The 13144-nt window shown below is 38.8% G+C and overlaps 1 protein-coding gene across 1 annotated transcript; it reads left to right on the top strand.

Moving 5' to 3' along the window:
- Positions 1-692: 692 nt before the first annotated feature.
- On the top strand, positions 693-12415 carry GSG1L2 (GSG1 like 2). The gene is made up of 6 exons (XM_008933690.4): positions 693-717; positions 785-1108; positions 2687-2734; positions 5060-5212; positions 7297-7408; positions 12160-12415. The coding sequence occupies exons 1-6, from the start codon at positions 693-695 to the stop codon at positions 12413-12415; spliced, it is 918 nt and encodes a 305-aa protein (XP_008931938.2).
- Positions 12416-13144: the final 729 nt, after the last annotated feature.

Genomic DNA, 13144 nt, shown 5'->3' with positions numbered 1-13144 from the left:
TTTCCTAGATGAAGAGAAAAGAAATGCTGTTCCAGAGAGAGCAGATGCACAGCCAAAATGAGAATAATTCAGCATTTTCTCTACTGTTTCACCTAACTTGGGCAAAACTTGTATTATGTGTTCATGGAGGCAGACTGGACAGCACCCAGGAACCTGTCAATAGCAAAGTCAGGTAACTTATGACTTTCATTTGTCACTGGTGGAACTTTCGACATTATGCATTTGCCTTTCCAGTGTTCTTGAGCAGTGCTGCAATGGCTGTGAAATGCTTAGCAACTGGCTTTAGCTCCTTAATAATTTCTTTACAGTAAGAGTCACAACTGTATTCAATTTAAACACTGTGTAACAGGAGCATTTATTTGTTTTATTTATTTCTTAGCTATGAAATATAAGGGTTCCATCAGTCTGACTCCATCTGCCAACCAAGGTAAAAAGGCATCATTTTTTGTATAAATAAAACTTTTCTGATTGCATCCTGGGGTACTTCCAATGCTTCTGTGTTCTGTGTATTTTTACTCCTGTGATTCGTGGGGCAAACTGTAATTTATTGCCCCTATTCCTCATATTTCTTTCACAACAAATTACTGCCAAACAACACTGTCCTACATCCTTAATCCTTCCTGCCACATGATTTCTGGTCATGCCTCTGCTCTCTGTCTTAACTCCTAAGCTGGTACAATTTTCTGAGAGGAATGAAGAATATGATGGTAAAGACGGGTAGGTGTTTCACCAGGCAGATAGATGCATAAATTTCTAAAAGGTTTTTTTCTAGAATAATTGCTAGTGCAGTCCTGGAGGATGCCAGCCTCATTCCCAGAGACAGACAGACGGCACAGAGCTTCAGCAGCATTTTCTCTCAGTTTTCTCTCCTTAGTCTTCTCTATTACAGCATTCAGTAGCAGTTACTGGTGTGAAGGGACAAGAAAAGTTGCCAAACCTTTCTGTACAGGAGAGAGCAAGGGGGATCTTTGCATCCGCTTCAACAGCCCTGATGCCAACAACAGCCAAGCTGTGCAGTATATTTGGGAGACAGGAGATGATAAATTCGTTGAGCGAAAGTTTCATGCTGGGATTTGGTATTCCTGTGAAGAAATGATAAATGAAGAAGGTGAGTAAAACCATGCAAATTTACTCAAGAAAGCAATCAGAGTTCTTCCTACTTAGTTGGTGTCCTCTTCTGATCTGCAGCATTATCATGTATGTATTTTGTTGTGCTCATATCCTTAAAAAGTTGCTCTTCTCTGGCAAAGGGGACCGTAGAGGGTACTGTCTAGTCAAGATTTTGTAACGAATTCTGCAAAGTACATTAGAGTGACAGGTTGTCTTTCTGGTTTAGTGATAGGTTGTGGTACAGATGAAGATTTATTTATTTTTTATTCTTTTAAACATAACAGTAAGTTAAATTACTTTAACAGGGAAGTGTTCCATTTTCCCTTAGTTAAAATGAACATACTTTCCTTAAATAATTGCTTCTGATCCTTGCTTTTATGGCAACATAAAAAGCACAAACTGACTTTTTTTGTTTTAAAAATCATTTGCACTATTAAATCTGTGGGATCTCAGTTATTTCCTGGATTTCCTCTTGACCACAAGTATTTCTACTTTCTTACTGTCATCTCACCTTTCATAAATCAAAGCAGAAGACGATTCTTTTCACCTTGATAAAACATGATTCAAAGACTTACCTGTCAAAAATGGTAGCATGTAATTGAGACTCACTCTGCATATGTAAATATCTGTAGAATGAAATTAGCTTGCAATTACAGAAACTTTCCAGTCAATTTTGGATCTTTGTATAAAGGGGATTGTTGGTTCAAGAATTCAAACATTTATTGTAAATCCAGATCAACACTAAGTTTTTCCCTTGCTGTCCTGATCACTGTACAAATGAAAACTAGAACAGAACTTCAGAGAAATCAAATCAGCTGTCACCTGTGCTATAAAATGCAAATATTTTCACAGTCACCTGTCCTGAAGATCCAGTTCTACCAGAAGGTCTTGTAAATTATGCAGTTTTAATGGGGTAAATTTCAAAGATCAGAGCAAACTACATGTCCAAAAGATACCTTTCAAGTGGTGATTGCTATGAATACCAGGTTGCGTAATTTGTGCATCTGCTATGACCAGTCCATATTTTCCAACTTGGTGCAGTTAGGAGCTCGAAAAAAACACCCAGCATTTCCAGAGCAGAGAGGAATTAATTCGAAGAGCTTTGTTCACAGCATCTGTGTGGGGCTCAGGGGGTCACGTGGGTTTGAAAATCAAAGCTTACAGAAAGAAATTGGAATGAAGCTTAGAAGTAATTTGAGTGAGCAGCAGCCTTGTTGCTGTAAGGACAGCAGCTCTCCTCTCACAGGGAAGATTGCACCCAGGTTGACAATCTTCCAAAGGAATTGATAATTTTCCTATTCTGGCTTTCACAGGTACCACCTTTTGGAACTCAGTTCATAGCCTTTCTCTGTCTTCTAGGCTCTGATTCCACCTTGAAAAAGCCTGTAAGGATTCTCTAGCTAAGCCCCAGGAGTAGATTGATGTACCAGGCACTCTGTGTACAAATATACATCAAAAATAGCTTTTCCTGATCGTCCCAGTTTCTGCTTTTCTGATAGATTTTGCATTTTCCTCTTTCTATTAATCTATTTCTTTAGATCATTACAGAATACAAAGTAATCCTGATTTTTTTTAGGTGAGAAATGTAGAAGCTTTATCAGTCTGACTCCAGCTTCTGATCGAGGTAGGTATGCATATTTTTTTGTGTAATCAAAACTTTCTTGATCACATTTACCAATATAAGTATTCTGCATTTTACTTTCAAAAATATTAGCTTTGATCCTACACAGATTTTTTTTTCCTTTATTTAGTTTTCCAACTTCAAAATGAGGTCCATATGACTTCAAATATCAATCTATGTCTTTTTGAAGACACATCATTTGAATATGAATTGCTTTTGAAATTACTTTGAATAAATTTGTAAATTTTGCACTCTTTTTCATCATAACTCCATATTCCCAGGCAAGAATTCTGTGGCCTGCACCACACAACTGAGAGGGCAGAGGGACAGGCAGTGTGTGAACATTCGCTCTTGTATGCTGAGGGGACTTGAGGGAGTTATGCTCTCTGATGACAGTCAGAATCTCCTCCCCATGCCTTGCAAAGAGCTGTGAGGAGACATTTCTATTCTCTTCCTCCAAAGAAGGACTCATATTCCCATAAAACATCCCTGCAGATGCTGTGAAGTGCCCCCTCCCTTGCCCAATCTCCAGTGTAAAAACAGTGTAAAAACTTGTCTGATTACACCAATCACTTTGCAAGTGGCTGATCCAGAAAAAAAAAAAAAAAGGCTTTCTTTCCAGGATACTGGGAGTGGAGTATTTTCCTGGATATGCAACTTCAGCCCCTTGGACAAGAAGAAATATTCAGTCTCTGAAGGCTAGTCTTCCTTCCACCTATTGCAGGTTGTCACTGAGTATTAATAATTCAAGAGTTTCATAGCATGAGAAAAAATATAAATGAGATATGGGTGTAGTCACACAGACATGGTCCTCAGAAATGATGGGTGTATTCTAGGCTCTGCCCTGAGAGATCCTCACAAGGAAAACTACTGTTGGACACAGTGGTGAAACTAACTCTGTGAACAGCACCAGCAAGCATCACAGGCACTGGCAGGTTAGACCTAGACAGCTAAATGTACCTAAACACCAAACTTAAAAGCTCTTCCTGGGCAGTGAAATCCTGTGTGGAAATAGGCTCCTGCCCTGCACAGGAGAAGAGCCATGTTGTGTTCTGCACATGCCTATGGTTGCTGTGTGCACAAAACTCAGCAGGCTCACTCTTCCTGAATTTATCACCTGTGGGTCTCATACGCAGGGATGATCACCGTTGGTCAGTGCATATGGAATGATGGTTCACTCACTAAAAGTGTTAAGATGCAAGTTCCACAGCTGGAGCAGCCAAAACTGTTGGGAAATGTAACATCTGGAGTTTCTAAAGAAAATCACGATTTTTTAATGAGACAAAGACTTTCTGGAGAAATAAACCTTGCCCAAGAATGCCCACACATAGCCTGGTCCAAGAATTTGATGTCTAAATGGCCAGTGAATCAAAGAAGTCCCACAGACATTGTCAAAGCCAGCAGTAGAGGTTATTCACCACACATTGTCTGCTATCCTAAATGGTGTCTAGTAGTCAAGGACGTATCTTAGCAATGTTTTGTTTTTAAGTTATGATAGTTTGTATATATCTTCATATGAAATGAATGTACTTGAATGTACAACCAATTGTGTCAGGACACATTTATTTGTTTTTTAAAAAGTTTAGGGAAGGTCATTTACCAGTTCTCGCTACTGTGAATCTGGCCTCCAGCTCCTGGCTGTGGGACATCAGCATGCCGAAGGTCAAACAGCTGGCTGAGAGACTTTAATGGCAGGATTAATTTCTTGCATAAGATGTAATTACCAGATATCCAAAAAGAGATGAATTAGCAGATAAGCAGAGAAATGAATCCCCTTGAAACCTGGAGAGTGCCTGGGCTCATGAAGGCTTCTCTGTCTGAAAATCAAAATCCTGTTTGGCAGAAAGTTAAGCCCATGGGGCAGATTTTATTTAATGACTAGACCCACAGGCAGTGTCCCTATGTGCATGACCTCACAGTTTGTTAGCTGGGTGACATGGTCCGCTGTTCCTGTACACTTCTCTTTGGACTCAAAACCATGACAGCTAGACAATTGGATAGTAATTCTTTTTATATTAACTTTGGTTCACTGTGATTTTAGGGTAGCTGCTGAGTATTAAACCATACTGCCCCATTTTATACTGTAAGCTTCTAAGTGTATAACAGGAACATGCAACTGCTCTTCCACTAAATGGCCAAGTCAGTAGAAGAAATTATAATTTAGGGTGTCCATTGACATTGAAGTCTTCCCATAGATCTTATCATGGCATCCTCACAGCCTTTGAACTTCTGTTTAATGTTGTATGAACTATATAAATGAAGAAGAAGGAAATTGTGAAAATACTAAATGACTGCTTATAATATTAGTGCTATTGGTTTGGTTTCCAGGGGTTTTATGGCTGTCTATTGTAGCAGAGCTTCTCTACGTCATTTTACTTCTGACAGGAAACATTCTTATGTCAGTAGAAATGTGCTACTACAGTTCTGTCATTGACGGGCTAAAGATCAACGCCTTCTCTGCAATAGTCACCGTATTAGCAGGTACGGTTAAGTATCTCAATTAATTGCATCCAGAATAATCTTCCATTTGAAAATTAATAACAGTGTCCAAGTTTCAAAACTCTTACAATGCCTATGGAGACACTAACAATACAAGATGAAGAAAAATATTATGGGAAAATATTATTTTCAATTAATTATTTTTTAATATTATTTATTTTGTATTTTATATATATAGCTTTTGCCATTTTTAATTCAATTATTTAAACTTTATAATTTTTATTTTCATTCCAGACTATGCAAATTAAACTTCTGCTACTGGAAACATTAGCTATATTGAAAACATACAATTAAAAAATCCTGTTACAATATTTAACTGTTGAAAAAAACCACATTAAAGCTACTATTTGATTTCTCAGTTCCCTCAGTCTTTAGCTCAGACTAAATTAAATTCTAAAATGTATGTTCTAACTGAAGAAGAAGTCAATTAAAGAAGAATCTCTCTGTGACATTTTCTGACCATAGGTATGTAGATTTATGATGTCCCATATGCGGCTCTTGGCTATACAGAAATTACTATTCTAATTTGTGAGCATTTTCTCTTAAATACATAAGCACTGCTAGTTAACTACCCTGCTATGAAATACAGATTATCGATAACACTGTCCTTTATCCCTCAGTGACCTTTGATGAAAATGGAGCTTGACAGGCACTGTGACTAAGCAAGCATATAACTATGCTTGCCTTTTATATCTATATTAGTAACATTTTCACCATTTCTCTGGCACTAAACTGCCCTGAAGTCACAGCTGAGATGCTAGCTTGACTCAGGATTGTACAAGAGCTAACTAACAGGAGAGCTCCAGCACAGGAGCTCATGTTCTCACTCCAGTTATATGCATTTCTAGGCAGCCAGACTGGAGGAATCAGGACAGAAATTTGTGTAATTCAGCAATAGCTATGACACACCACCTCTACTCTCCATTCCCACACATTGAAAAAAAACCCACATTAAAGAATATCCCACATGCTGATAGCCACATCAACAGTCAAACCACTTTTCCAAACAGTTCAGTAAGGAGTCTGCCATACAGTGCCAGATGCAGAGATTGAAAACATGAAGCCTCTTAGCTCGGTGTTACACCAAAGGCTCTCCTAACTGCCTGTGGGTGGTGTTTCAGTCAACACCAGTATTTCAGGGAAGGCCATTTCCCAGCAATTACCGAAGCCAGGCCACATCTGCACGGATTTGTTATGCCCGGGAGCCTCAGGGATACTGTGTGCTAGAGCGCGAGCTGTGCAATTCATGAAAGAGACCTACTTTAAGAACACCTAACAAATTGGGTCTTGCGAGCTTGGTATGGGACCGTCTGCTTGGAGAAGCTCATACGTTTTATACAGTGGGATAGTTGATAATTCAAGGGTATTTATCAATTTGTAAATGAAACTGGAAACAAAAAACATCAGTGTTTACAGGGAAGTTCACTACCGGAAGACAAAATGTTTAGGGAAAACAGATACTCCTAGAAACAGCCAGTAGCCTAGTAGTAATTTTGAAAATTAAATTATTCAATATAAGCCTCTTTCACAACCTAGACTTTCAGGACGTTTTAGTAAGTGTTGTCCACTTTTTTATTCACCTTCATAACTGATAAATCTGACTGCATTTACAGCAGTGGGAATGGCATACAGCTTTGACAAATCTTTCCACTGAATGACAGAAAACTGTGGGAAATGTGTCCAGCACAATGCAGTTGAGCAATGTTTTTCTGTAATAGCTGATCCTTGCTCAGTATTATATAATTAAGAAGTTTTCAGAGGATGAGAGCCAACTAGTCTGTTGCTTTTTAAAATCTATGAGTTGCATGTCCCACTGCGCCCCTAGATTCCTCTACCATAGAGAATATGTGTTAAGGGAATGTATGAATGAATATAGTGGCAAATACATGACACATTAAATACATCTAAATTATAGTGTTAGTGTCCAGTATTTGTGAGTGCTTTATGGAATTCAGATAGTTCATAAAATATTCTGCAGGAGTTCAATGGATAACTGGAAACAGTTGTCATAGAAGAACACTCTCAATATAAATTTTCTAATGTTATTATAATATTATACTTTTCAGGTCTTCTGGGTATGGTTGCTCACATGATGTACACAACTGTATTTCAAATGACAGTAAATCTTGGTCCTGAAGACTGGAGACCTCACACATGGGATTATGGCTGGTCTTATTGGTACTTACTGGTTTATATTTGGTTCTTCCACTACATTTCAGTTGTTTTACCCTACATTCAAGGAATGTATACCTAATTTATAAGCAATGGGTTTCCCTTATTGCACTCCTGAGGACGCAGTTCAGTAACCAGTTGTTCTCAAAATTCAGTTGTCTTAGATTATTACACAGAACATTTAAACTTGTGAGTTTTGCATATGACTTCCTACAGGCAGTACAGAGATGTCCAACTGCCCTGCACAAAGCAGAGGTTCTTCTCCATACACATCAGACCCAGGTTTAGTATCCTCATCTCCCAGGACAACTGCCTTACATAAATTGCTTAAAACTCTTTCAGTTTTAGCCACTTAGGCTGGCATTTGCCTATCACATATGTGCTTGAGATTGTTGTATCTGGAACATTACAGACAAGTAATGATTCAAAGTTCAAAATAGGCTTAGGTAAAATCCACATTATTTTGGCCTCATTTCTGAGGAGATCTAGTATTCAGAAAGAGGGCTGTTCAGATTAATTTTGCTATAGAAGTGTGTCTTTCAAAATCCATAGAATCTGATCAATAGCAAACATCTGAATATTCAGGTGCTGGAAACTGCTGCTATTTTCCCAACTATGACTGAGAAAAAGAATAGGAACAACTGTATTGGGTTAAATCAAAAGTCACTCAGGATCAATATTTTAGGTCAGAAGACCAGAGCTCAGGCTGATTGTCTCATTTATATGCACTCTGATAGGTGAGATCACAGCTCACATTTTCAGTTGTTCTTTCTACTTTTATTATATCTTTATCAAACAGGTGCTTGTAGCTGCACGTGGTCCCTATGATGCAGACTCACTAGGGATTTTTGCAGTGAAATTGGGGGTTCCTTTGTCTTTTGTTCTGTCACTTTTCAACTTCTTATTAACTCAAGTCTCATTTGAAGGTCAATGTGCATTGTTCTGCCTCTTTCCAGGAGTCTGTTTCCCAAGCAGTTTGTTTGAAGTTATTGCTACATGTGTATAGATAGAGATGTTTCTCTAGTGCTCTCACAGCACAGAAGGATGGACCTGGTCAGTCCTCCCAAGCAGGAGATCAGCCAGTTCGTGACAAAGGGTGTATTTTACCATGTTTGTCCAGCAGATAAGGTGGCACAGCACCTATATGTCACCCACTTGCTCAAAGTCGAAAGTGTGATCATGTTTCCGTCAGGAAGAATGTACCTGAGAAGGTCCAACACCAAGCATCGAGACAACACCTAGGACAATGTCCAGGGGCTACTTGGATAACCTCAACAGATATTATTCCAAAAGGTGTGCAGGATCCTTCTTCCATCCTTTCAGGCTTACATTTTGCTTCCATTCATTCATATGTTTGTTCTTAAAATAATAATTTGGCTTTCCTTTTTTTGGGATCTCTTTTCTGGAAAGTCTCTCAATTTCTTTCATGAATGGGACTGGGTCTGTTTTTACCCAAAAACCAGTAAGAAGAACAGTCAGTGGAGAAAGGAGAAGTGTTCCTTCATTATCTGCCCCTTCCTATGGGAGTGGAAACAGAAAACTGCAGACTGGTACTGAGGACCCTGTTCCCTCCTTTCCATCCCACTGGGAGAAGAAGAAAAACACCCAAATCACTGTCACTACTACTGTAACGGACATAACTCCATCAATGCCACTATCACCATCATTATCATGTTAATCACTGATGTCAACACTGCTGCCACTACAGGCAATATTCTCCTGAGCCCTTGAACGAATGACTTTTACCATGTAGCACATACATGGAATTAAGGATTTCACGGCTGCCCTCTAATGATTCAGGGCAGCTTGGGCCACCCGAATGCCCAAAGAAATGCTTCTACCAACACAAGACTTTCCAAGCCATCAGTGTCTGCATACAGGAAGACATTGAGGAGGATGATCTATGTGGTGCATTTTTTCTAATGAATTCTATGCTCCATTTTTCTATCAAGATTTATTTTCTTCTTTCCTTTTCCCAGGCCTAAATTGCAACTGCACCACCTTGTTTGACAGTAATCTAAAAGTAAAGCAAGCCATACATGCAGGTTCCTCACACACTCCTCACAGTTGTCTCCCTTGGTTTCTTTCTTCTTGTCCTGTTTCATATGTAATGTTGTCTCTCTTCTGATAACCAACATTTGCACCTCCTTTCCTGCTATATGAACCTTCATCTTCAGCCTCCCTTAGCTGCTCTCCCATTGACTGCATCTGATGGTAAGAGAGGAAGAATGCTAATGCTATTTGTCTTTTACAAGAGGAAAGAGAACAGATACCAAAAAAAGGGGCATTATTGATTACAACTGACACTCTTTTCTAATTACCTCAGCACCCACCTGTGACCACCAAAACCATGAGAAGGGCGTGGGCAGGCAGAGGCACAGGCAAAGACTGCTGTTTTTTCTTTGGGACTTAGAATCATCTCCTTAGTAGCAAAAAATCCCCAAAGAATTTGCCCCATGGCAGCTGCTTTTCTTCCCAGTCACCAAACCCAGTAGTGCAGCTATTCCTGCAAGAACTACTGAGGCTCTGTCATGAATCTTCTACCTGCCACAGTTTCCCCTATGTCCATCCAACTGTCTGGCCAGGGCTTTTCTTCCATTTGGCCAAAGAAACATGAAGACCTTTCTTTTTCCTTTACTGTGCTGGAATTGCTAACAATGGATAGACTAACTCTGTGATATCCCTGAACTTCTCTTCAAAAATTCCTTCTGTATTCCTCTTTTCTTCAGCAGCTTTCCTGCAGGTTGAAAGATGTTTCTGTTATTGGTGAATCTCTCATGCTCATTATGTTTCTCATATTGAGACATCCTCACATCAAAAGATGATATTTTCTCTCTAAAGAGCTGCCCTCTGTACTAAATTCCCATAACTCACCTCATATGGAATGCTCCCTACAGGAAAATGGAGAATCCATAATCCAGTTGAGCTTCTATTGGCATGTCTCTTATGCAGATGAAGGACTGGTAGCTTTAGTTTTTTTCCTTATCCAGTCAACCTACTTGATTTCCCCTTGTCTCCTTTGTCTCTGGGCAGAACTGAAGTTGAATGCTCTCCTTACTGAAGCTGAATTTCCTCTGCAGCCAAACTGCCCTTTAGTCTCTGGCTCCCTTGATAACAAGACTCACTTCCTCTCTAGTCAGATTGGGCACTCCCCATTAATTCCAAGTTGTTTATGGAAAAGCAAAATTTCTGGCAAAAACTTTGACAAATCACACCAGTATACTTATGTTGTCAAAGGAAAACCATTTGTTTCTGTCTTTTGGTTTTTTTCTCTTTTAACACAATATTAGTCTACAAGAGAATCTGTTCATAACAGATTAATTTCCTTCAGTTTTTATAGAGGCTCTCTTGAAGTCAGTTTCTTACCCTTATGTCACCAAGTCCTTCAAAGAGATTCAATGGATGAATTAGGAAAAGCACCTTTAAAAAAAATCTGTGCTTCATGATATCAGTTCTATCAATTTGTTTACTAATGTGACTGTGCTTCAGTTATTCAACCAAAAATGCCAACTACACAACTCAGAACTACTAAGTCCCCTTTATGTCATTCCAGAGCCTGAATCTTCAGTTCTTATCTACCATGATTGGCTGAACCCACAGGTTACACAGCACCATGGGTAGACCTGCTGTCCCATTCTTGCTTTGTTGGCATGGGGAGAAAATCTGATGATTTTTCCCCTATTCTTGCTCTCTCTTTGCTATAAGAGTTCTTACTCAGGGTGTACTTTGATGTTAGGAGCAAAGACTGCTTAAGCTGCTCCCCTTCTTGCTTCTGGGATCCTTCCACATCCCTGTGCCATACTCCACTATCCTCAAGTTCTGTCAACACATCTGATTTCTGATCACCCTAGAAATCAATCCTGGCCAAAAATACTGAGGAGGGAAATGGGGAAAAAAGCAGGCAGGGAGAAGGATTTATTTAAAAACAGAAATTAATTTGTTGAACCACATCAAGGATGGGGTAACAAACAGCTCTGAGGGAGAGATGAGATTGACTTCTCCACCAAAGCACATTTCATTTGATAATTGTGACCTTGCCATGTTAAAAAAGCCACTGATGAGCAAGTTCCTGCACTGTGAACTCCAATCCATGCCACTGTGAACATATTTTTACATACTGCTTTTATACCTTCAGCATGCATTGCCCTCTTGGTAGCCTGGAATTTCACCTATTTTTGGCAAATTGTATCTCAATATCATTTTTTTTTAGTTCTGTCTTCTTAGGGTTTTACTTTTACCATTTCAGACTCGATGTCCTTTTTTCTCTATTAATCATGACCTGTATTTTCCCAGGAATGCATTTCAGTGCTCTGAACCTGTTTTAGTCAACTATTTAACTGTGCTTTCTCTGTTCTTTTAAACACTTTTGGATAATTCACACACATTTTTCTCAGTGTCCCCTGTGAGATTAGTTGTCTGAGTAATCGCACCTTTTATTTTTTTAATGCATACACATTTTTCGCAATTCCTTTTTCTGACATTAAGCTCTAAGCAGAGTAAACAGCGAAATTGGAGGAAAGGTTTCATTAAACAGGAATGTCAAATGTGAATATTGTAACAAATATGTAGAGGTCAACTATGTAAATCAGATCTGTAGATGGCCATTAACCAAGAATCTTTCTTCCTCACCAAATGTGCTCATCTTTCCCTAATACACACCAATACAAGCACATGTGTGCAGTGTTTTCAAAAATAAAATTGAAGGACTTGGATATGAAAATGTCCTGCTAATTTCTGATAAACCTTTTTGTTTATAGCCTCGCATGGGCTTCCTTCGCTTGCTGTATGGCTGCAGCTGTCACCACTATTAACAAATACACAAAAACTATTTTGGAATTCAAGCACAAAAGAAAAAAGCTGGAAAGGAGTTTAAAGATTAAATACAAGTTTCCTGACCATACAGCTCCAGAGAAAGCTTGCAATGTGTATGTGAACTCTTTTCAAAACACCACGGAGGACCCCACGCACGCAATAAGAGGCTTGCGTCACCTGGCCACTATTTCAGTTCTGTAAAGCTGAACCGCATCTATAGGCATTCTGTAAATTATAATGCTAGATCCAAATGAAACAGTATTAATGAATAAAACGTATCAATGTGTAGTATTATTTATTTTTCTTAATGAATAAATGATATTTCCATGGATGTTTCAAGGAAATCTTGATATTGGAAAAGTAGATTCAGGTTTCTCTTTTCAGAAAACAGCAGTGATGCAGGTCCCCTACTGCTCTGGTTTTTAAGCAGTGTCTAATGCTAACACAGAGCGTGTGAGTTTGTTAGAATTTCAGAGCACTATGGATTCCACTCTATTCTTTATTGAAAAGACTGTAAAAAATCCCATCCCCAAACCAAAACCAATACTCACAAAGAACAGGGCAGCAAATAAGACATATGGTGCATGGTTTGATTAATTTTTTTGTTATTAAAGGTACAATCTCTTTGGAGGAAGGAAAAGGAAAATCTGTGAATTGCAGGTTATGATTCAAGTGTTTCACCATATGCATAGTAGATTTGCTGTGAAAGGAAGGCTAATAGAGGGAAGAGGTTTTCAAAGCAAACACTGCTTATTCAAAACAATCAGGAAGGCAAACTGAAATCGGAAAGATACATTGTTGTAGACAGCACACAACTCACCATTCTCTAGGAATCATTCTGGCAACAGTGACAGAAAGAACCAAAATTTGATTTGTGATTACTACACATGAAGCATCCATAATCACATTAAAAATGATAAAGTAGAAACT

This window comes from Manacus vitellinus, unplaced genomic scaffold (genome assembly GCF_001715985.3).
Source record: "Manacus vitellinus isolate BGI_N305 unplaced genomic scaffold, ASM171598v3 scaffold_24_pilon, whole genome shotgun sequence".
In the NCBI taxonomy this organism is placed as follows: Eukaryota; Metazoa; Chordata; class Aves; order Passeriformes; family Pipridae; genus Manacus; species Manacus vitellinus.
The sequence above is the reverse complement of the archived record's forward strand: the minus strand, read 5'-3'. Positions and strand labels throughout refer to the sequence as shown.

Coding starts and splice junctions, on each gene's coding strand:
- GSG1L2 (XM_008933690.4), top strand. CDS start 693: ATGAAGAATATGATGGTAAAGACGG. Junction 718..784: donor GAATATGATGGTAAAGACGG/GTAGGTGTTTCA, acceptor AATAATTGCTAG/TGCAGTCCTGGAGGATGCCA. Junction 5,213..7,296: donor AATAGTCACCGTATTAGCAG/GTACGGTTAAGT, acceptor TATACTTTTCAG/GTCTTCTGGGTATGGTTGCT.